This window comes from Gadus chalcogrammus, chromosome 3 (assembly GCF_026213295.1).
Source record: "Gadus chalcogrammus isolate NIFS_2021 chromosome 3, NIFS_Gcha_1.0, whole genome shotgun sequence".
Classification (NCBI taxonomy): domain Eukaryota; kingdom Metazoa; phylum Chordata; class Actinopteri; order Gadiformes; family Gadidae; genus Gadus; species Gadus chalcogrammus.
The window spans coordinates 1-22,130 of NC_079414.1; the positions used below are offsets into that span (position 1 = coordinate 1).

The following is a 22,130-nucleotide window of genomic DNA, read 5'->3' on the forward strand; positions in this document are numbered from 1 at the left end:
CCTTTGACCCCAGACTTCTGGGGGAATAGCTGAATCAATTCATTAGTCAATCAAAAGCATGTAAATATCTTCCCGGTGGAGGAAGAGGGGGAACAAGGTGTCCTTCAACATCTACGCTTCCAGGCAATTGCAACGGTGCCACACATGAGCATATTCAAACATGTTTAATGGTAGTAATTAGCTGTCGAAATTGGAGGCCTTAATCAATAATGAGCAGCTATTGATTTGCTTCCCGATAGAAATTTGTGACAAATGACATGTTATTTAGCCTCTACACGTTGAGTTGAGTCCAATGACACCAAGCATGACACTCTAGAAAATGGTAACATGTATTTTACATGGTACACCTAGGTCTAGGACATGATCTCGGTGTAGCAAGTGGGCGAGCTTGATCTCATTGGACTCAGCTTAACGTGTAGATGCTAAATATCATGTAATTTGTCAAAAATCTCCATCGGGAAGCAAATCTATAGCTGGTCATTATTGATAAAGGCCTCCAAAATCGACAGCTAATTACTACCCCGAAACATATTCAAATATGATCATGTGTGGCACTGTTGCAATCGCCTCGAAACGTGGATGTCAAAGGACACCTTGTTTGCCCCGTTACGTAACCGGGAAGATTTTCATACTTCTAATGAATTGATTCATATTTTAAGGTTCTCGGAGTGAGACTTTAAGCGGCTGCAGCAGAAGTGTTGAGACGAAAGATGATATCAAGACATTTATAGAATATTCCCATTCACATTATGATTCTTCGTCATAACATCCGACCAAACATCCTTTACAGTCACCAAGCGAGGATTATGAAAGTCCAGGCCCCCCCTTCCGGCACTCGGGGTCCGACTGGGCCAAGTTTAGGGCAGGAAGGGCCCCCCATTCCGGCCCTCGGCGTCCGACCGGGCCAAATTTCGGTGGGGGGGTCCCAGTTAGGCCCTAGAATAATGTATTAAAATTTCAGGGCGGTAGGATCTTCCTATCTCAAAAACTGTTTTTCCACCACATTCTGAACCATCAGGGCTTGCAGGCAACACTTCTGAGGGGCTTTGTCCAAATGACAGTCCATTTGGGAAAACTTTTTTTCTCTAAGGACTAGAACTCCAAATCTCGGATATGTCGTTCTCGGGACCCCGGGAAATGTGTGTAAACATTTTTGCATCCCTAGTTATCTCGTAAAGGCCGGAAAAGGGGAAAAGTCTGGGGTCAAAAGGTCAAAAGGAGCCGGCACGACGCTGCTTATGAGATAACAAAAAGTTCATGTGTATTTCTCTCATAAATTTTTGTCATTATTAAAGAGAGGCCTGATTCTCAGATATGCATGTTGGATGGCTAAGGTGTAGGTCTCGGAAGAACTTCAGGCCAAAATCTTGCAAGCGAGCCGCTGGGTGAGGTGCAACGAGGTGGAGCACTTGCTGAGTCATTTCCTGTAGGGCTGAAGCCACAGGTTGATGCGTATGTCCTTTGAGACCCCCTTTGACATATAAGAGACCCCAAGGTACAGCTTACTTGTAACTGTTTTCGACTCAGTCACCTATTGCATCACTTCCTTTAGGGCTTTGGCCTCCTAATTGATCATTGAAGTATAATTAAATGCCTTCTTTCATATCTGATACCACCACCACTGGGACGTGGCAACAATTCTCCAAATCCATATGGGGCGGGGGGGTGCTTGTGGAAAGTAGCCAGGGGCGTACACTAGACATAAATAGGAAGCAAACACAGGAGAAGGAATGACCTCTCACAAATATTTATTTAATAAATTGTTTCAAATAACCCTGCCTCGTTAAATCAATGAACTTGGTGTTTTGCTTTCAAAAATAGGTTATAGAAGAAGTCTAAACTGCAGAAAATAAAAACATCCAAACTGCCTTTTAGGATACCTTGGAATATCTGTCTATTTTTTAACCGTCGGACCCTAGTTTACGACAAAAACAACACAATTGACGGCAGCTCCTTTGCCGCGTGGTTTTTAGAGCCATGTAAGGATTAGAGGGAGCGGTCGATAGCCACCAACATAGCAACCATGACAGACAAGTGACGTCGGGGAAATAGCGTCCAGGAAAAATCGGAGAAACACTCCCATTCAGGATGCATTGGTTTACATTTCGTTCTTTGGAGCACGGTTATTTATATTTATTTATTTATTTATTTTCAGTTTTTGAGAAGGTGCTTCAAAAATGCAAAATTTTCTGCAACAATCCAAAATCCAATGGAAAAACCCGTTGGCTTGTTGTCAAGGAAACCCAGGGCGACGCTCACTTCCGGGTTGGCCAACATACGTCATCCCTCCGCCACGCTGTACTGTAAAAACACATGTTCAAGTTGAATGATAATGCATGAATTTATCCTTTATTCTGCCATAGTAACACGGTAAATAAATGGCAAAAAATAGCCTGAGAACGAATTTGTATTTGCGATATGTTCAATAAAACGTAATCACGGACAAAATACGTTTTTCAGACAAACGTAATTGAGAATGCCGAATATTTCTCTGGGAACGTAATTTCGACGAGATAGGGTTGCTCTGTCAGTTGTCAAACATAGCGGCCGGACGTGGTCTCCATAGCAACAACGTCAGCTACCCAACACTGATCAAAAAAATTATTGTTTCTCTCAATCAAAGCACAAAACAGGACAACTGATGTCCATAGCCTTAACCATACATGTTGTGTAATTAACAAGGACACGTTGGTGTAGTTGTGTTGAGTAATGTCACAGATTTCACTGTAAAATCGCCGTTAATGTGCAGCCATCGGGTCTTCCGTTAGCCAATGGGATGAATGCTCATAGCTTCATATATTAAAAGAAGCAAAAGGGTACCCTTTTGCGTCAGACGCTGAAGCCAAAGTCACTGACCGTTCGTCAAAAATCGACGCGCTCGGAGTGAGAATGTGTTGCTATATCAGGAGTTAATGCACGCCCTGCTGCCAATCAGAATACGAGTATTCCCCCAGACCGTGGTATAAACAACATTATTCACGAGTTATAATCAACCCCTACACATCAATATTAATGATAATAACCCATTAAATACGGTATGATTTCTAGATGTCATGGCAACGTCCGCTCGCGACACTGGACTTGCGAGGCATCGACGCGGACTTTCATTCACATATTCAAAAACAAGACAATAGATGGCTAGATGAAAGGCATACAATTCTAAAAAGAACAGATGAAGCATCTACCCTTTTTCCATCGTGGTTTGCCTACAGAGCAGCGCACCTGCATTTAATATATCCGTGAATTGTCACAATTTCTCAGAATCAAAGGTGACTCCCCATTCCGTCTGCAGGAGACGCCGAAGGGTACCTTTCCCGTCACCGACCGAAGGCAAAGGATAGGCCTACCTTTCCCATCAGTTACCGACGCTAAAGTGCCTTTGCCAACAGTCGGTATTTGACGTTCTCGGAGTGAGACTGTGTTGTTGAAACATGCGAGCGAGTGGATAAAATCGTCCTAATAACCATAAACTAAAGATCAGACACAATCACTGGCTGAAGATTATCTAAGGAAAAGGTAGGCTATATTTCTCGCTAGAAATGTCATTAGAAACACGATTAATGGTGTATCTGTCCTAAAATATTGCATTTACCATTCAGATAACAAGGTATAACATCTATCTGACGGACCCCCGCGTCGTGGAATACGAGTATTCCCCCTGGCCGTGGTATAAACAATAGCCTATTATTCACGAGTTATAATCAACCCCTACACAGCCATTTTATTGATAACCCATTAAACCCATTAAATACGGTATGATTTCTAGATGTCATGGCAACGTCCGCTTGGACGTTGTCCGCTCGTCCACAATTTCAATATAACAATATAACAATCAATGTTCTGTACGGAGATTTGGGAGAACGCTGCCGGACAGAACCTTAGTTTGGAAGTCGTGCTTAGTGACACGACAAATACTTCCAATTTAAATACATGAGTTGGATAATTGTGCTCAACACGTAAATTTAGAAAATACGTGACCCTGATCACGATAAATAGATTAAAATAACGTGACAGTGTCACGAATTTTCGTGAGACCGGGTTGTTTATTTACAACTTGACTACTGTCCAGCAAGTTGACGTGACAATGAGGGCGCCCCAGCGCCCACTCCACTAACCTGACATGGAAATGAGCGGTAGTCTAGACAACTGGCGAGTTTTGTTTTGAGTTTAGTTTTTTGTTTTTTTTTCAGGGCGCTCGTGCGCGCACATAGATTGCGCCCTGAGCCTATATTTATATTTTTACAACATCAATCTCCCTATAATATGAACAAAATATGTTCAGGTTAGACTTTCTCTCTTGAAAACGGGCAAAACGCTAACGCTAACCCTAACCCGGAAAATGAATTAAAAAAACTACAAATGTTCGGAAAATGCAATACACTTAAGTGTGCGGCGCCATGTTTTTTGTAGTTCTAAAATGTTTAATTAACGTTTTCCATTATGTGAAAATGTGTCAAGGAACTTCGCAAGTGTATTATATGTTTTAGGGACTGGGGAGCACATTTATTTGGTCAGATTTCATTTTTACTATTGTTAATTGGGTGAAATCTGGTTTTGACCCTACCCAGTAGCGCCCCTTGCTGGTTTGGCCATGAGGCCAAAGGCCATGATAGAAGAAGTCAAGAGCTTTCCAAAAATGTTTTCCCCATGTATGTATCACATTGTGTTGCTTTTCTGTAAACCTTTAAAAGAGCCTTAGGTTAAAGGTTCAAAGGGCATTCCTGAGGAGCAGGAACCACCCAGAATGTCCACAGTGGCATATCTGTACTCTGCAGATCAAGACCTTTCCAACGATGTCTTCATTGTCATCCTACGACAAAGATTCATTTTTATCTTGCTCACTGCCAAGGCACTTACTGATGTGTACTTTCTCACAGCCTATATAGAGCCAAGATGGATAAAATCACTAAAACATATTTTAAGGGATATTTAGTGGCAAAATGTGTTCAACATATTGATGGTGACCTTATCCTTAGTCATGCATTTCAATTTGGAGCAGTTTAGACCCCATTTACCCCTTAAACTACTTAATGTTTCATATCAATATTTCCATATTAGGCCTACTGGCTATATATGACCATTTATAGCCATTGTGTTCCCTTCTCCATGGCTGACAGGATTGCCCTGGATGAACCAATAGTATATAATACACAGTTGTTTTTAATTGACCAAGATATGAGCTTTTGAAAGAAAGTAGGCCTGTGCCATAGTAACATGCAAAGGGCTTTAGAACTACAGAAAACATGGCGCAGCACACTTAAGTGTATTGCATTTTCCGAACGTTTGTAGTTTTTTAATTCATTTTCCGGGTTAGGGTTAGCGTTAGCGTTTTGCCCGTTTTCAAGAGAGAAAGTATAACCTGATCATATTTTGTTCATATTATAGGGAGATTGATGTTGTAAACATATAAATATAGGCTACATTTTATTTCAAGTGTTTTTAGACGTGTTTCCAGCTGCTTTGTTTGTCCATGAATTGGACAAACATGAATTGAGTTAACAATGTGGGACATACATTGTGGTGTGGGACAATAATAGTTGTTGTTGTTTTTTTTTTAACAAACTTTATTGTCAACACTTATGACATTACAACATAAACAATAGTACAGTAAGGACAGTACTTCCGGCTGGTCCTCCCAATGGGACAGGTGGTCACGGCCATATATATATATAGATAAAAAGTATATATGTCTATGGTCACGGCGTCTTTCAGCCGTTGCCCAACCTGACGTCATTGAAAATTGGTGCAGGAATCAGAGCTATAGAGTAAACATAGTTGTTTATAGAGTTGTTTACTCTATAGCTCTGATACAGGAGTAATAACTAACCAATAGGATGGATGCCCACATCGTCCATTAGAGCCGTGGTCGTGTTAATACAGGAGTGGATGGGCTGCTGGAGCACCCGCTCTGAACGTCAAATATCGCCTGAGACGGCATCACATTGTAGTGAATTGAACCCCCTCTCCGTCTGCAGACTACGTGGAAGGGTACGCTAAAGTGCCCCTTACCGACAGTCGCTATTTGATGTTCTGGGAGTGAGACTGTGTTGTGCTCTTTTTAAAGAGCTGCATTTTAACTTAACCCTAACCCACACTCTTCAGGCCTTCCTCCAAGCATATGCCATAGGTTCTCAGCGGTATTGTCTGAGGGTGACTCATTTTGGTCACTATTACCACTAAAAACAACAAATAAACAAAAAGCTTCATTTTATAAACTGGGCCTCCAAAGTGCTCTCTGAAACTAGGCCTGGGCTGGCTTGTGTCCAATGGGAAAATTAATTATTTTAATTATAGGCTACTATTAATTTAGTCAACAACTTGAGGGTACTAGATATTTGATATAGGCCTATTCAATCTATTGAATATATCAAATATCTAGTACAGCCAAACTAGTAATTACACTGCATCTAGATGATTTGTCAATAAAAAGCAAAGGTTTAGAAAGTACAGTATTTCCCTCTAAAATGTAGTGGATTGTAAGTATAAAGATAAAGCATAAAATGGAAATACTAGTAAAGTAGGCTAAAAGTACACCAAAATACTAAAGTAAAAGTACTTAGTTAGTGTCCACCACTAGTATAGTGAAACTTTGGTTTAAGGAGAGAGACTTTAATGTTAACAATTTTCTATTTTGCAGGGTTTACTTTAGCGTTAAATGTGAAACATCAGTTATTTGCAACACTAGTCTGTAAAACTACCCTGTGAGTCACAGTTGAGAAGTGGAGAAATATTGTGTGGTCCTCTGCCGAGCCTTAATTAATCACCGCGGGTCTGCATTATAGACTGTAAAGTCTGCACCTGCACCCAGCAGCTATGCGTAGTGCACCCCTCCCGCGGCTAGCGCGCGACGCGACGGCAGTGGCACATGGCAGCAGCAGCAAGAAAAAAAGTACTTAGTTAGTGTCCACCACTTGTATAGTGAAACTTTGGTTTAAGGAGAGAGACTTTAATGTTAACAATTTTCTATTTTGCAGGGTTTACTTTAGCGTTAAATGTGAAACATCAGTTATTTGCAACACTAGTCTGTAAAACTACCCTGTGACCAGGGGCGGACTGGGGGAAAAAAGTGGCCCGGGAGTTTCTGTCAGACCGGCCCACTCAATACACGCGGCGCACGGCCCACTAAGTAGCCGCTTTGCCCACTCAATGGATCGCGCGTATCGAACAGTCAGTGGCCTTCTGGGAAAAATACCCATACACTTAACATTATTTTGGATGATTACAAAGAAATTACATCATATATGTATGTTTGTTTTTTAATAACATTTGGATCCACATATTTGCCTGGATGGACACATGGAATAAAATGATTATTGGCTATTGTAACACTCCAAGGTAGGTATAGTTTGCTAGATGAATATGCTTAACTCTTTGCTAGTATCAGATGGTTATACAAGTATAACTACCAAGCCTTAAGGAATGAATGTCAGCAGAGAAAGACCACACAATAAAGAAACTGGAATCAGTGGGTAGAATTTGTATGAAATATATATTAGAAATGAACAGACCAGAACATACATGGCCTCTCTGCCCCGCTACGGCTCCAGCAGCGGAATCATCAATCTAGATAACATATTAACATTTTGTTAAGTATGGGTTGAAATGCATCTATAGACTGGCCAAGTCAACGCCTCTACATAACATTTAAAACAATCTAGATAACATATAAACAGTATTTATAATTTTAGATGTTGCATAACAAACTTAGGCTTTTAACTTATTGGCACAGGTTAATAGAAATTCTAAGGTTAATATATTATAATTATAAGTCCTATTTTACAACTCCACCAGGATCGCTTGCTCATCAATTGTTAGCATTGACTACGGCTAAACAGTTAAAATAGATACTCTAGATGTTACAACACACCAGCTTTCTATTTACCAGATCAGACGTATATATATGCAAGGCAGCTGTAGGGAACGTTACCCATCATCTGCGACATAGAAGGCTAACATTTGGCAACGTCAACGCCACCATCTTACCTTTTCACGGTCACCAGTCGGTGGTTTTCCAAAGAAATTTGATATTTTTAAATGTTTTGAGGCACCTTTCTCCAGACATTTTTTCTTTTTATCTCTTAGCTTTTCAGCTCCACCTTTTCGTTTTGGTGCCGACGGAATGCTCTCGCACTCTCCAAAACAACGAAGGCAATGAAGAGCTGGGCCTCATGGGTTGTGCGCATGCGTAGAACTGGGTGCCGCGTTGCGTGTATGTATGCAAATCCAAATTCTCTACACTTCGGCTGTGTAAGAACCAATTTAGAGGTGTTTATTAATAAGGTGGAGATCTTTTCTTACTTTGGACTTCCGAAGTCTGTAAAACACATATTAAAAGACACTTAAAAAAAAATCGAAAAATAGTCACCATGAGTGTGAAGACCGATTGCGAGTAGCAGTATAAAACCAGTCAGTGCAAATAGGTAGGTATAGCTCTTGGAGAAAATTACGCTTGTGCCGCTGTTTCAACCATTGTAGGGCTGTTGCGATGATGGGCGTGGGCCGATACAAATAGTGATGGGCCGTTGGATTTATATTTTCGGCCATCGGCCCACCCGGGAGAGTCCCCGGTAGTCCCGATGGACCAGTCCGCCCCTGCCTGTGATCTCACAGTGAGAAGGTGAGAAATAGTGTGGGTCCTAAGTAGTGCACCCCTCCCCCACTTCTCACTCCCCCCGCGGCTAGCCGCGCGACAGGCGAGCTCACGGCAGTGGCACATGGCAGCAAGCAGCAACAGAGAGCGTTTCAAAAGAAGACGACTGGTTAAGGACATGACAACGGGCCTCCAGGCATCAAGCAAGCTGGTAAGGATTTACGTTCTCTTATGTTGCTTTAATATGTCACGATTTTTAATCGATAGTTATGATAAACAGCGATGTTACTCGTGAATTGGGAGTAGTTAGCGTATAAGCCAGTTAGCGTTAGCTAAGTGGGCTCGCATTGCTGTCGGCTAATACAGTGAACTACAGGTGTTTTATTCAGCGGTCCTCAACCTTTTTGCGCCACGGACATAAAGGTTGAACATGATATATTGAACATGTAAAAGAGTTAAATTAAGAGGCAAAAAAATTCAGATAGGTTATTTCAATGCATAAATATTCCTGCGTTATAATTCAATGTGTTTTTATTTTCAAAACCCGATGGCACAGATTGTACTTCCATAGGTTTAATGTTAGACAATATTTTCACGGACCGGCCTTTTACATAAATGTGTTTCCACTTAAGAAAATATTATTTTTAGGGGTGTCAAATTATGGCGTTAAATATCATTTTTACAAGCACACGCACGAAGCGGGCCGCCTATTAACGGCCATGGACCAAGCGGTTCTGGACCACTTTTAATAATCGATTAAACCGTATAACTTATAACGTATAACCAACTTTATTTAAAAGCAAGCACATGGAAAACATGTTATATTTTGTTGTCCGGTATGCGTGTGGGATGGCGGACAACTTCGGCGGAAGCGGTTCATGTTAATAGGCCTTTTTCACAGCAGACAATTTTGACTTGTCATAGTGGAAAAGCACGTGTTACTAATCACCCATCCAAGGATGGCGGCCGCACTGATACGTCAGCTCCAACAGGCAAGCGTCAGGCTATGAGGCCGTTTACGTATATTATGTCTGTTACTAATAACATTAACGATGGCTCTGTCCCAGTAGCTGTGACAGTGAGCCATCATGCACACGCAGCACCCTGAAACTAAAGCAGCTAAATGGAGTTCAGCCATCATTCATTTGATTATTTACACCTGGCTTTTCCTACGATGACGAGTCAAATGTCTTCTGTGAAAAAGGCCTATAGCGGAGGCCGGGAGGGTTCACCTTCCGGCGTAGTTACGAGTGATGTGCGACTATTGTTTTAAAAAATACTAAGGTGTTTTTTAAAGTTAGAAAGATATTAGATATTCACGGATATTCACTCCTCCGAATTACAGCGATCAGACCACGGCGAACTACAGCCGCGATCACCGGTATGAGTCCCGTGTGTCTAGCGGTGTCTACCTGCCCAGGTGTCTACCTGCCCAGGTGTCTACCTGCCCTGGGGCCGGTTGCACCAACTGGGTCTTAACTACGTCTGGTCGTAACTGCTAGTAGGTCTTAGTTAAGACCTGGCGTTAGAATGGAACTAACGCCGGTTGCACCAACGGGACTTACGCCTGGTCTTAACTACGCCCGGTCTTAGCCGTGCGCGGCCATGTGAATGTTCCATGGAATGCGCATATCACCGCGTTGCTAGGATACCTCGTGCCAACAGCTATTTACTATTTTACTTAACATCCGATATGATGGAGGAAAACCGAAAGAGGAAAGGCAACTTTACTGACGTTGAATAAAAAAGAATAATTGAGTTGTACAGTGACAACAAGAACACACTGACTGCCAGCAGTCCAATGTAAATACGAACAAAAAAAAGCAATACGAACAAAAAAAAACGTTTGCGAAGAAACAAAGCGCAATAAGCAGTTGTAAGCTGGTGGTAGCACTGCATTGCGGTCCGACACGAACAGTAAATCCGGTGACAGTTCTTCTATTAATTCAAACAGATCTCTCCTACAGAATCGAAACCTCTCAATCAGCTCCTCGTCATTATAAATGTCCAATGGATTGCTTATTTCCCTAATTACTCTTTCCCGTCTAAACGTCCCGTCTCTCTCTTTTTACATCTTGTTACTTCATTGTTTCTGTAATCTCGGCTCCATTGAAAATGAGGGCTTCCCTCAATGACCCTCCGAGAATAAATAAAGGTTGAATGAATGAATGAAAAATGCCCGCTCGTTGTACAGCCTATCTATGTATTAAACGTGCCATGGTCGCGCTGGATGGGTTGAATGGAATTGCTACAGAAACAGCAGAAATTTCGACTCTACGCCTCCCCCTGACCAGGCGTAGGATTTACGCCCTGGTCTTAGTGAAAAGAACGCTAAGCCCAGTTGGTGCAACCAGCGTAACGGTTAGGTCGGACTTAGAACGCAAAGTTACGACCAGGCGTAGTTAAGACCAGGCTTACGCCCAGTTGGTGCAACCGGCCCCAGGTGTCTACCTGCCCAGGTGTATTGGTCAGTATTTCTGCAGCGATAAGTTAAATCAGGGCTTGTTGCGACCACTGATGTATTCGGTTTGCGGTGCTCATGCCTTCTTATTTTTATGTTTTACTTTTTGCTCGACTAATGAAAACGTATTCGACTAAGCCGACTATTAGGTGGCAGCCCTAGTTAACACTTTATATGGACCATTAGTTATATTTTCAATTTATTTACAGAGCAATCCCTGCAAAGTGTTTTAGGTATAGAAGAGACTAGACTGATGCTATTAAAAATTATTCTATGCAAACTAAAATGGGAGTTTTGCTGCGAGCTCCGTCTCTCCTCTCCTCTGCTCTGTCTGTAGGAGGTGAGGCTGAGCTCCACACATACAACAGCCGACAGGATGAAACAGACTTTAGGTTTCACGTTCTCTCGTCAAGTACAGCTCCTTGCTGTCATAAGTGCAACAAAATCTGTAATTGAGAGGAAGTACGAGCAATTGTTCAAACAATACAGAACTTATTATACAGATAATTAACTGTTATGAACAGACTCAAAGCAGACATTTACTCTATGTAGTGATTGAGTCTAATTAGCTAAGTATCTTAAATATATTTTTTATTAATAACTAAATTAACTAATTAACTAATTTCCACAAACTGAACTAAAGGGTTTATCTCCAGTATGACTGCTCACTTGTCTCCTCTCCTTGCTTCCTCTCCTCCTGTCATCCTCTCCTCTTCCACTCTTTCATCTAGATGGATGCTGTGGACCACCATAAGCAGCACAGGCTGGTGTCCACAGCCCCTGGTCTGTCTCGGCATCTCAAGGTGGATTTGCCTAACCCTGACCCTGACCCTTACCCAGAGGAGACTACCACTACCACCATTAATATGGACCTGCACATTGCCAAGGAAAATAACAATGAGGTGAGATGGAGGCCTGCAAATATTCCAGTACCTACAAGTCATATTTTAAATAGCAATTTAATAGTCTTTAAACAGTAATATAACGAAAACACAAATGCTATGATCCAACAAATGTAGGCTATTTTATTAAAAATATTCAGCAGAATGAACTTTGCGACCTTAGTTAGCATACAACAATAATATATAACAAGTAGCCTTTTTTTTTAATTCAAGGTTTAAATGAATGAATCTGAAGATTTTTTTTTAATTGCTCCTATTATGCAGTAGTTCCCTCTGTCCCCGCATTGCCACTGCTGCTTTTAGTTAGTGATGGGAATTTCGGTTCACTTAGGTGAATTACTAAAAAGATCCGAATCTTTTGAGTCCTTTGAATCTGAATCAGTTGAAATTTTGTCGCTGAATGAGCCCAGCAGCCCACTCCCTAGTGCCTAATGCGCACGCTCACAGCAAACCACTGTAATGCAGTTTTGAGGATATCCAGGGGAAATACGCAAACATATTTGAATATTAAAAAGGATGCATTGCAAACATCGGAGATGTCGCCAACGTGACTGCTATCTGAATTAGGAAAAAAACGTATGGATTAATTTTTTTTCTCTTTGAAGCTCGTCAAACACAGAAATATTCTGAGAGTTCACATAGTCAGCAAACAACTTTATTTTTAATAAGCTACTTTCATTTTAGAATACAATCTCTCGTAAAATAATGCCTTTGTAACAAGAGTTTAACGATTTACATTCAGTACGAGCCCGACACATTTAGTATGAGTCCGTTGAGTTGGTCTTTCACTCAACAGGATATGAGTCCGACCCATTCAATGAGTAATTTGAGTTAGTCTTTCACTCAACCGGATACGAGTCCGACCCATTTCAACTGAGTCCTTTGAGTTAGTCTTTCACCCAGCCGGATACGAGTCAGACCCATTTCATCTGAATCCTTTGAGTTAGTCTTTCACTCAACCGGATACGAATCCGACCCATGAATTCGCTCAGTCTACGGATCTGGATCTGTGTACAGCTCTGTCTACAGGAAGTTCTTATTCAACCACGCAGCTGGCAGCTCCGGGTCCGTATGCTTAATCTAAGTTACTATGCAGATGAAAAACGGATGTGTTAATGTTGTTATAGACCTACAGTTTGATGACATTCGTGCATTGTTTTAATAATGTCGTCCGTAGCTGCCAGAACCGAAAGATTCGGGTTAATTGAGACCACTGACTCGTGACTCATGGGTGAATGTAAGGATTCGGATCTGACTGACTCAGATTCAACCACCACTACTTTTAGTGGGAGTGGACGGATCTTAGGCTGTTTAGGCTATTTACATCTCACAGACAACTTCAGATGGCTATTCAAACTTACACTGATGGGTTTGTTTACTTCAAGGAAGCAGACATGTTGGTAAAAGTAGCAGTCACATGTGTCAGTCACATGGCTGACCACCGTATTCGAAGTCATCTTCCGTATCCTCAAAATCATCTAAATATTCAGCCATTATTGAGAAAATACTTACCAGTATGCGACGAAAACATTGTGCCTCTGAGTTCATATTACTTGGTTGAATTAATCTACAGGAGCACTTCAGACTAGCTGTAAATACACTGGGCTTCAGACTGTAAATACACTACCATAATCACAGTGCTGTTTCATCGCACTTTCCTGCTGTTAAATGTGTGGTCAGATTGATAGATCGTTTGGTAAAACCTTTAATATTTGCAACATATCTTACAGCTCACACAATATTGGGCTATTTAACATCGGCTACTATTAATACATTGTTATTTATTTATTTGGCATATTTCCTGCTGGACATTTTGGCCATTGATTCATATGCCTGTCAATTACACTTGATGGCCAAAACCTGGCATATTCTGGCTAACCTGAGTCTGAGCACGAGATATTTTTCAGGCATACATGCTTAATTATGTCAGGGTTGACTGGTATTTTGCATGTGCTGACCTCATTTGCAGGGCCAGACCCCCCCTGAAAAGTCAGAAGATCAGGAGGAGGGAGAGACGACGGACGAGCCAGACATACGAGAGGAGGTAAGTGCAGGGGATGTTGCACATAAAGAGTGATGCCACAGATGCAAGCAGGTACTCAAATTGGGACAGAAAGAGAGAAAACGTATTTGGCGGTGAACACTAATGTACGCTTACTTATTTAGGTTATACTGCTGGAGCTAGCAAGTTAAAAAAATGTAGTAGCGCACCCGGTTGGACAGTTAAACATGTTCAATTGTGTCACATTATTATGTGAAATTCATTTGATATTGATCAGAAATTCAGTGCCATATTGTCACATTGAATGACAATTACATTGGTTCTTGTGTGTTTAAACATGAGAAATGAACAGTGTTGAGAAAGGAGCCAGCTGATAGCGAGGGAGAGAGAGCATTTATTTGTGTTTGAAATTATTTTAAAATTATTAAAGGGATAGTTAGGATTTTTGACAAAAAAAAATCTAATGAAAATATTCAGACGCTCTTACATTTTTCAAAATAAATGGACGGCACCTAAATGACCTACATGAGTGTGACAGCAAAGGGTCTGAATACTTATGTTGTGATATTTCAGATTTTCTTTTTAAATTAATTTTGCAAAAAAATCTAAAATTCTGGCCTGGCCTCGTGAGGTACTGAGTGATTTTTTTTTACTTTGACACAAGGCTGAAATATAAGAAATAGTGAAAATTGAAGAGGGTCTGAATACTTTCACAGGCTTTTTGGTTGTTACACAGCTGGTTCTCCATTTCTTACTTACTCTAGTTTATTTTTCTTTGTAACGGCGAAAGCTCAATTTGTATTAATAGTTGTTATTGTATTTATAAGCTATCGATCTTATCACAATGTAAAAATGGATTATTCTTTAATTGGAAATTGTATTTGAGAGTGTTTTTGGTAACTTTCAGGAAACGGACCAGTGCCCTTCAGACCCAGATGTTCCTAAACTGAAGAGAACTGAGAGTGTCTTTGTAAGTTTGCATACAAACCAGTGTGAATCTTGATATCGGTTGACAAAATTATGAACTATATTATTGTTGATGGGAAAGGCGTAATTGGGACATTTAAGTGGGAAATATTCTTTAAAAACTAATTGAGTCCCATCTGACTTTCATTTTCTAGCTTACAAAGGAAATGCTTGGGAACTCTGACTATAAATCAATGACAAGCAGTGAAATAAGTGAGGATGAGTATGTGAAGATGTTGTGAGACTGCACAACCATATTGACACAGAAAGGCCCAAGTATCGATCCAATCTTGAAACTGCACCAAATAAGAGGAACTGGTTAAGTCTTGCTAAACTAATGCTTTGTGAAGTAATCGTCTTCAATCGTAGGAGAGAGGGAGAAGTTTCAAAGATGTTCCTGACTGACTTCCTGTTGAGAAACACCTTTGCCAGTAATCCAGATCTTGACCTTGCCTTGACTGACATGGAAAAGAAGCTCTGCAAATACTTTGAGCGTGTGGAAATCAAAGGTAAGCGGGACAAAAAGGTCCCTGTCTTACTCAGCCCAGACATGGTGTCCTCCATACAGATGCTGGTGACTTATCGAGGACGATGTGCTGTGCCACCTGAGAATGTGTATTTGTTTGGTAGACCTGACGCAGAAAGTCACGTCAGAGGATCTGATGCCATCCGTGCCTTTGCACATGAATGCGGGGTGAAGGACCCTCAAACATTGACATCGACAAGATTAAGGAAACAAATGGCAACAATGTCACAAGTTCTGAACTTGAAAGACAATGAGGAGGACTGCCTCGCAGGTTTTATGGGTCACAACATCAGGGTCCATCGACAATATTATCGGCTCCCTGAAGGGACATTACAAGTTGCCAAAGTTGCAAAGTTGCTTATGGCCTGTGAGAGAGGCGAGCTATCACAATTTAAAGGCATGACATTGGACGAGATCAGCATTGATCCAACTGGTAAAACCTCACCTTGCACACACTATTTTTATCATTTTAATTTGTGATGGTTTAAATGTGTCATAGGTTTGTCATGCTGGTTCACAACATTTTTTGCTGTTTATTCAGAGGAAGTACCTGAAGACGGCTCTCTATCTGGAAGTGAAGATGAAGGTGTGATGTCGAGTTTATCCTCCAACTCATCAGGTACATTCACTGAACCAGTGGTTCTCGAAGTGGGGTCTGGACACTCCCAGGGGTTTCCAGCAAGAAGGAATAATTTGTTTTCACTTGTAAAAGGCTTTTATCTAATGGGAGTCTGAAGTCTTATTTGTGTCAGTTTTGGGGTCCTTAGGTGGGGTATCAACCCTACTATAGTTAAAAACAAAACAGGTCGATGTTGGCATGGCTTGTGTTCTCATCCTCCATGGAGAGGACGATTTAGTACATTCAGTGCTTCAAGTGAGCTTTTCTAACATTGCATCTTTTTGTTTTTCCTTGAAGGTCTAAGACCAGTTGAGAGGACAACTACAGAGGAGGACCAGGAGTCTGAATCACAGCTAACCAGAGGTATTTTAAAGGAATGGTTCATCCCAAGTCAATGTTCAATCATTATCTACTCACCCTCATCCTGATGAGAAATCCGGTGTAGTTTTTTAATCCTCTACAGGCGAACAGGCTACAGTTAATATTTAGGCTACAAAAATGTACTGAATTATGTTTTAAGTCAACTGTGCATGTCATGGCTTTGAGACACTTGGATTGCAGTGGACAAGCAGTATGAAGGAATTTTACAAAGTTTTGGGGTAGTTTTATGGGCCTTTTTTGTGACTGATACCATCACCACCCATCGATAAATGCTGTGGGATGTTCTCCCCGCGGCACTCTTTTCAAAACATATTTTCCATCTGTTTGCCTACAGGTAGATCAAGGACCTGGACAAAGGACCATGAGTCTGCCTCATCACATCCGAGAAAAGGTATTTTACCAATAACCTGTCTCAGTGGGTGTAACAATCCACTTAATACACAATTCATATTTTTTAATTATAAACTTCTTTTAATATCAGAGTACTTTTACTATGTAATTTATTGTTTTTAAGCTGTGCTCTAACTTGTCTATTTAACTTTTACCTCAACTTTCTTTCTTCAATGTCTGCACCAGGGACAGTTTCTGTAATTTTGTTGTGTTCATATATAATTTGATGCAAGATACACAAATCAATATCATACCTATATACCTATCATACATCATACCTGGAGAAAAAACTTGAATATTGAACATGTATTTGAAAATGTGGTTTTCGTAAAGTCTTGCAGTGCTTTAAAGGTAGGGTGGAGGATGTTGGAAAAACGGTTTGAGCACACAGCATTAAGAAAAAAAAAAAAAACCTTTCCTCGGCCTCCCCCCCGAAGCCACGCCTCCAGACAGAGTACAGGAACGCGATTCGTTCGTGCCCGAAGAGGAGTACGCGCAGAGGGGGGAGGGACAAATGGCAGTTGAGTTTGATAGACAAGTCACCATCCAAACATCTTGAATGTGACGCTCATGATTGGATGGAGTTTTTTCAGTCCTGCCCATCCCACAGATTTTTTCGGTGTATGTGTCATATCATTTAATTCATTGGTTTCAATCTGTGTGTGAAGGAGATTTTAAGCAATATGGCAAAATATGCTGCAGGAAAACATCATCCACCCTACCTTTAAGTTAACTTTTCTACCATTGTATGTCTGTTTTCAAGGAGGGTCAAGACCTGTATGTCGTCCAAGTAACGCAAATAGCAGAGGGGTTGTTTGGGACAGACAGCGAGCGCTGAGGCCTCCCACTGCGCCATAAATAAGTTGGCTTATGAGGGGGCGAACTTTTTCCCCATGGCCGTGCCCTTAACCTGGAGGAAAAATTTGCCGTTGAATAGGAAATCATTGCGCGTTAAGTTTATTTCTAGGAGACTCAGGAGCTCCGCGTCCGGCCGCGTAACATCAGGGTAGAGTGTAAAGGCATGTTGTACGGTGCGCATGCCACCGGCAATATCTATATTGGTGTAGAGACTGTCCACGTCCATCGTGAACATGATGGAGTGCGAGGGGACGTGTGTGTCTCTGACCTTTTGGACGAAATCGTATGTGTCCTTCACATAACTGGCATGCCTGATAGAGAGGGGGTACAAGTAGTGATCCAAATATTCTGCTGTATTATAGGTCTCACTACTGCAATCCGAGACTATGGGACGTCCCGGAGGAATCTCGGATGGCCTACTCCAGGCCGCAGGGTCCTTATGGATTTTGGGCAACATATAGAAGAGCCTGGGCCTGGGCTCGGCGTCCCCGATGAGGTAATTGCGTTCACTGCAAAAATGCCCTCTAAAAAATAAAAAAATACAGTGTTTTAGGTGAAAAATTGCTTATTTTGAGCAAAATAATCTGCCAGTGCAGCAAGCAAATGGGACTTGGTAAGATTTCTTAAAACAAGACAATAATATCCAAGTAGTAAGCATGCAAAAAAACTTAAATCAAGTATAAAAATCTATTTTTTCTTTTACTTGTTAAGATTTTTTCTCTTATTTTAAGCAATGTATTCTCATTTATTAGCCATTATTGCTTAGAATTAAATGTCCTCTAAGCAATTATTGCTCAAAACAAGCATACAACAGGCTTAAAAACAAGGCAAATGTACTTGATACTAGCTAATTTAAAGGCTTAAAACTAGTCTGATTTTCTTATCTAGAATACTTATTTTCTTATCTAGAATTAATTTCTTGTTTAGGTGTAGTGAATGTATGGGAAAAATACACTTGACAAGAACTTCAAAAAAAAAGTTTTTTATTACGATTTTAGCAGCCCCCACCCCCCCCCCCCCCAAAAAAAAACAACAACAACCACGTGCCAAAGCTGACTGGCAGGCCTAACAATGAAGATATGATCGAGACAGGGCCTATTCAAACAATGAACCTGAGCAACCTGAACTATTCAAACCATGAACCGGAGCGTGCATCTCTCATACACCCTACCTAAGAAAGGCCAGCCAGTCAGCTTTGGCACGTTTAAAAGCTGCTGTTTGGTCTTTCTCATGAATCGCATCACCCAAGACCTCGGTCTGAAGGAATAACAGAACCGATGACACACATTTTGGATACGTCATGCGAAATGCGTAGTAGTACGCCATGACGTACAGGACCGACTCAGCAAGACTGCTCCTATCAAAGGACACAACAGGGGCATTTCCGGCGCAGAGGAAGCAGTCCTCCTCTCCTACCAGGATGAACGGTGTGGCTAGTGGCCGTCTTCTCAGATACATTTCTGGGGCCTCTGTGGGCTGAACATCAACACAAGATTACATTACACTTAGCTGACGCTTTTCTATCCAACTTGCAGTTACAGTACAGTTACAGTACGACTTACAGTTAGGCCTATTTACAGGGTATTGGTTACAGTCCCTGGAGCAATGTGGGGATTGGTGCCTTGCTCAAGGGCACCTCAGCCATGGAGGGAGGAAGAGACTAGTAAGGATGGGGATTGAACCGGCAACTCTGTGATCTACCGTCCAACGCCCTAACCATTACACCATGGCTGCCCAAAGATAAAGCTAAAGATAAAGCAAGACTTTATGCTCAAATGCTCAAGGACACTTTAATGGTGAAGTCAGAGTGAGGCTCAAACCTGTCAAATGTTAAATGATAATAAGGATGGATACATAAATATTTTATCTTGCATAAGGTTATGTAATTAAGTTGGTTCACCCGCAGAACATGAATGAGTGCCTCTGATGGAGATGACAACTTCTTTGGTGCGGGGTAACCAGAAGGGAACATATCTGGCAGGGAGATGATCAGGTCAATGGCTTGCTCATCCACACACAACACACAGAGAGAGAGACAGAGAGAGAGAGAGAGAGACAGAGACAGAGACAGAGAGAGAGAACTGAGTTACTTAGAGACAGAGTAATTGGAGCTACTCAGTGAAACAACAAATAGTGCAATTGTAATTTCAGAAGGATTGCAAAACCTTACCAGCAGGTAGTCCCATCGGTGGCTTCAGGACCTTCTTATAGACACCATAAAAGGAGAGTTTGGTTCTGTAGTCTGCCCAGCGCTCCTTCAGCTCTTTCACATAATGCACGTTGTCCTTCGCCACTATTCGTCTCAGCTCCTCAAGAACCTTGGCATTATATTGCAAAAAAGGGGATTAATACAACATGTTTTTCTTAAAATACAAGGATACAGGCTGACCGGTACATTCTTCCTTTAATTCTGAGTAGTGAGTGTACTTACATGGTCTATGTTCTTGAAGCACGAGTAGGCCTCAAGGATTTTGCCAGGTCTGTCGGCTTCCTTGAGGGTCTCCGAATCGATGAACTGCCTTCTTCCCTCAATTCAAGTTCAAGGAGCTGTGAGACATCGTCTTGGTTTTGCTTATTCTTCCGGCACATCTCTTGGAGATGTCTGTAGTGCCTAGCCTGAGACATCCTACTGTCGTGTCCTAAGTTTAAATAGGGATAAAACATCACATCATTACATTTTAATCTCAATCTCAATCAATGACTTGTCAGAACTGAAACGTATCGGTTTTTTGTTCGGTGTTTCTTGCACGGTAGGCTAGAAAGATAACCCATTGGGGCAACCTACCAACAGAGTCCCCCTTTTATAAACCATAGCCATCATGAGACAATTTGTATAAGAGGAGACAGAGCGCTGAAGACATAATAATTGAGGACAGTTCGTAACAGCAGTATGGCCGTTATCCCGACTGTTCTGCTGACAACAGACGAATCATTATGCATTCCAAACATATTGCATGCTGCACTGTTCTTCTTGCCGGTACGGAAGTACTGTATCTGTGCAGTGTCAAAATAAGCCATGAGAAAAGTTGCTCTAAAAGCTTTATTTTGACTCACAATAAACACATTAGTATAATCAACTTCTCGCAACTGATAATTATCTATAAGTCTATTAGTCACGTTTCCCCATTCTTTTCGAGAGGGTCTGGTTTTACTAATCTGAAATAGAGTAAATATAATTTTGCGTGTAAGGCTAAATGAAAATGTGAAATCCAATACACTTACCAACAGCTGCATATTTCACTGGAGTGCTTGTTGATGGGGTGTGGACCTCAGGGAGAGTGGAGGGCGGAGTGTGGACCTCAGGGGTGCTAGGGGTGCTGCTGGGGCTTGCCGTATAGAGAATGGTAGATGTGGTGGAATCATCAGTGTCATCGGCATCCGTATATTTCAGTTTTAGTTTTCTCTCCCCCCTTGCAGGAGTGCCACCCTGGCTTTTCTTCGGTGATCGAACATTGTGGATTCTCTTTTGCAGTCGTTTGTAGACTTCAATCTAGGCAGAAAATACAAAGACCAAGAGCAAGACATTGTCAAATATCCACATTTGCTAAGGAAAAAAATAAATAAAAATTAATCAGAATAATAAAGCTTTTTTTATCATACCCTTCTACAACTTGTATCATTAAATAATAATAATAATAATAATAATAATAATAATAATAATAATAATAATAATAATAATAATAATAATAATAATAATAATAGCAATAATAATATTGGGTTTAGGTATGTTACCTTACAAGTATGTTACCTAATGTAATGGGTGCATGCATGGGAGACAGTGGAATGAACAACCAAAGGCCTCTGTAAACAAGTGTGCGATTTGAGGTACTTTATTACATTGAAAGCAATACTTACCCATGGACGCTGTATGTCGAGCTTATCAGAGAGCATGGGATAGTAGATCACCAGGCGTTTGGCCATGGCTACGAGGTCCTCCTTCGATGGATACTGCTTCTCTTCACAGTGCAATGCCCTCACCGCTGACACCATGTTGGTAATTGTATTCCGGATCAGTCTACATGTTAGCTCTTTGGACAGCTCACACTCTCCTGCTCTACCAAGTCTTTTCAATTGAAAAAAGTAAGATTTCACATTCTCCAATTCACTATCAGTGTATATCACGTATTGGGGGCTTGGCAGTGTAAGTGTTCTGTAGTAGTCCCCCAACTCTTCTCCTCCTCTTTGCTGTCACTTCCCCCACTACTGGTTCCAGTGGCCGCACACTCTGTTCCGTTGCTGACCTCAATGGAGGCGGCAGAAGAGCTGCATGAGGCCTTCTCCTGTAAAGGAATCAGCAAAAACTAGTCAGAAAACCCATGCTAATTAATTAATTTAACAATAAAAGTTCAGAACATACCAACACAGAGGACAATTGGTTGAACACATAAGACGAGGCAACTGGTAGGAGAGAGAGAGATGGGACAAGAGTGACAAT

At 41.3% G+C, this 22,130-nt stretch overlaps 1 protein-coding gene across 6 annotated transcripts; it reads left to right on the forward strand.

Annotated features, from left to right (window-relative positions):
• Window positions 1-10,427: 10,427 nt before the first annotated feature.
• LOC130379252 (uncharacterized) lies at window positions 10,428-21,819 on the forward strand. 6 transcript variants are annotated; one of them, XM_056585968.1, is made up of 11 exons: window positions 10,428-11,513; window positions 11,783-11,953; window positions 13,923-13,997; window positions 14,863-14,925; window positions 15,077-15,134; window positions 15,272-15,880; window positions 15,989-16,066; window positions 16,364-16,429; window positions 16,782-16,838; window positions 18,058-18,191; window positions 21,113-21,819. In XM_056585968.1, exons 2-11 carry the CDS (start codon window positions 11,783-11,785, stop codon window positions 21,257-21,259), a joined length of 1,458 nt encoding a protein of 485 aa, XP_056441943.1. In that variant the 5' UTR covers window positions 10,428-11,513; the 3' UTR covers window positions 21,260-21,819. The 6 variants fall into 6 exon arrangements, 5 of the variants coding, with proteins under 5 accessions (XP_056441943.1, XP_056441947.1, XP_056441946.1 ...); XM_056585972.1 differs by lacking the exon at window positions 10,428-11,513 and having other exon boundaries at window positions 11,587-11,953; window positions 15,272-15,430; XM_056585971.1 differs by lacking the exon at window positions 10,428-11,513 and having other exon boundaries at window positions 11,587-11,953; window positions 15,291-15,880.
• Window positions 21,820-22,130: the final 311 nt, after the last annotated feature.

Bases quoted from the DNA above. Each gene is read 5' to 3' on its own strand.
- LOC130379252 (XM_056585968.1), top strand. From the start codon at position 11,783: ATGGATGCTGTGGACCACCATAAGCAGCACAGGCTGGTGTCCACAGCC. The intron at 15,881-15,988 runs GTAAAACCTCAC...CTGTTTATTCAG, and splicing joins GATCAGCATTGATCCAACTG to AGGAAGTACCTGAAGACGGC. The intron at 16,067-16,363 runs GTACATTCACTG...TTTTCCTTGAAG, and splicing joins TTTATCCTCCAACTCATCAG to GTCTAAGACCAGTTGAGAGG.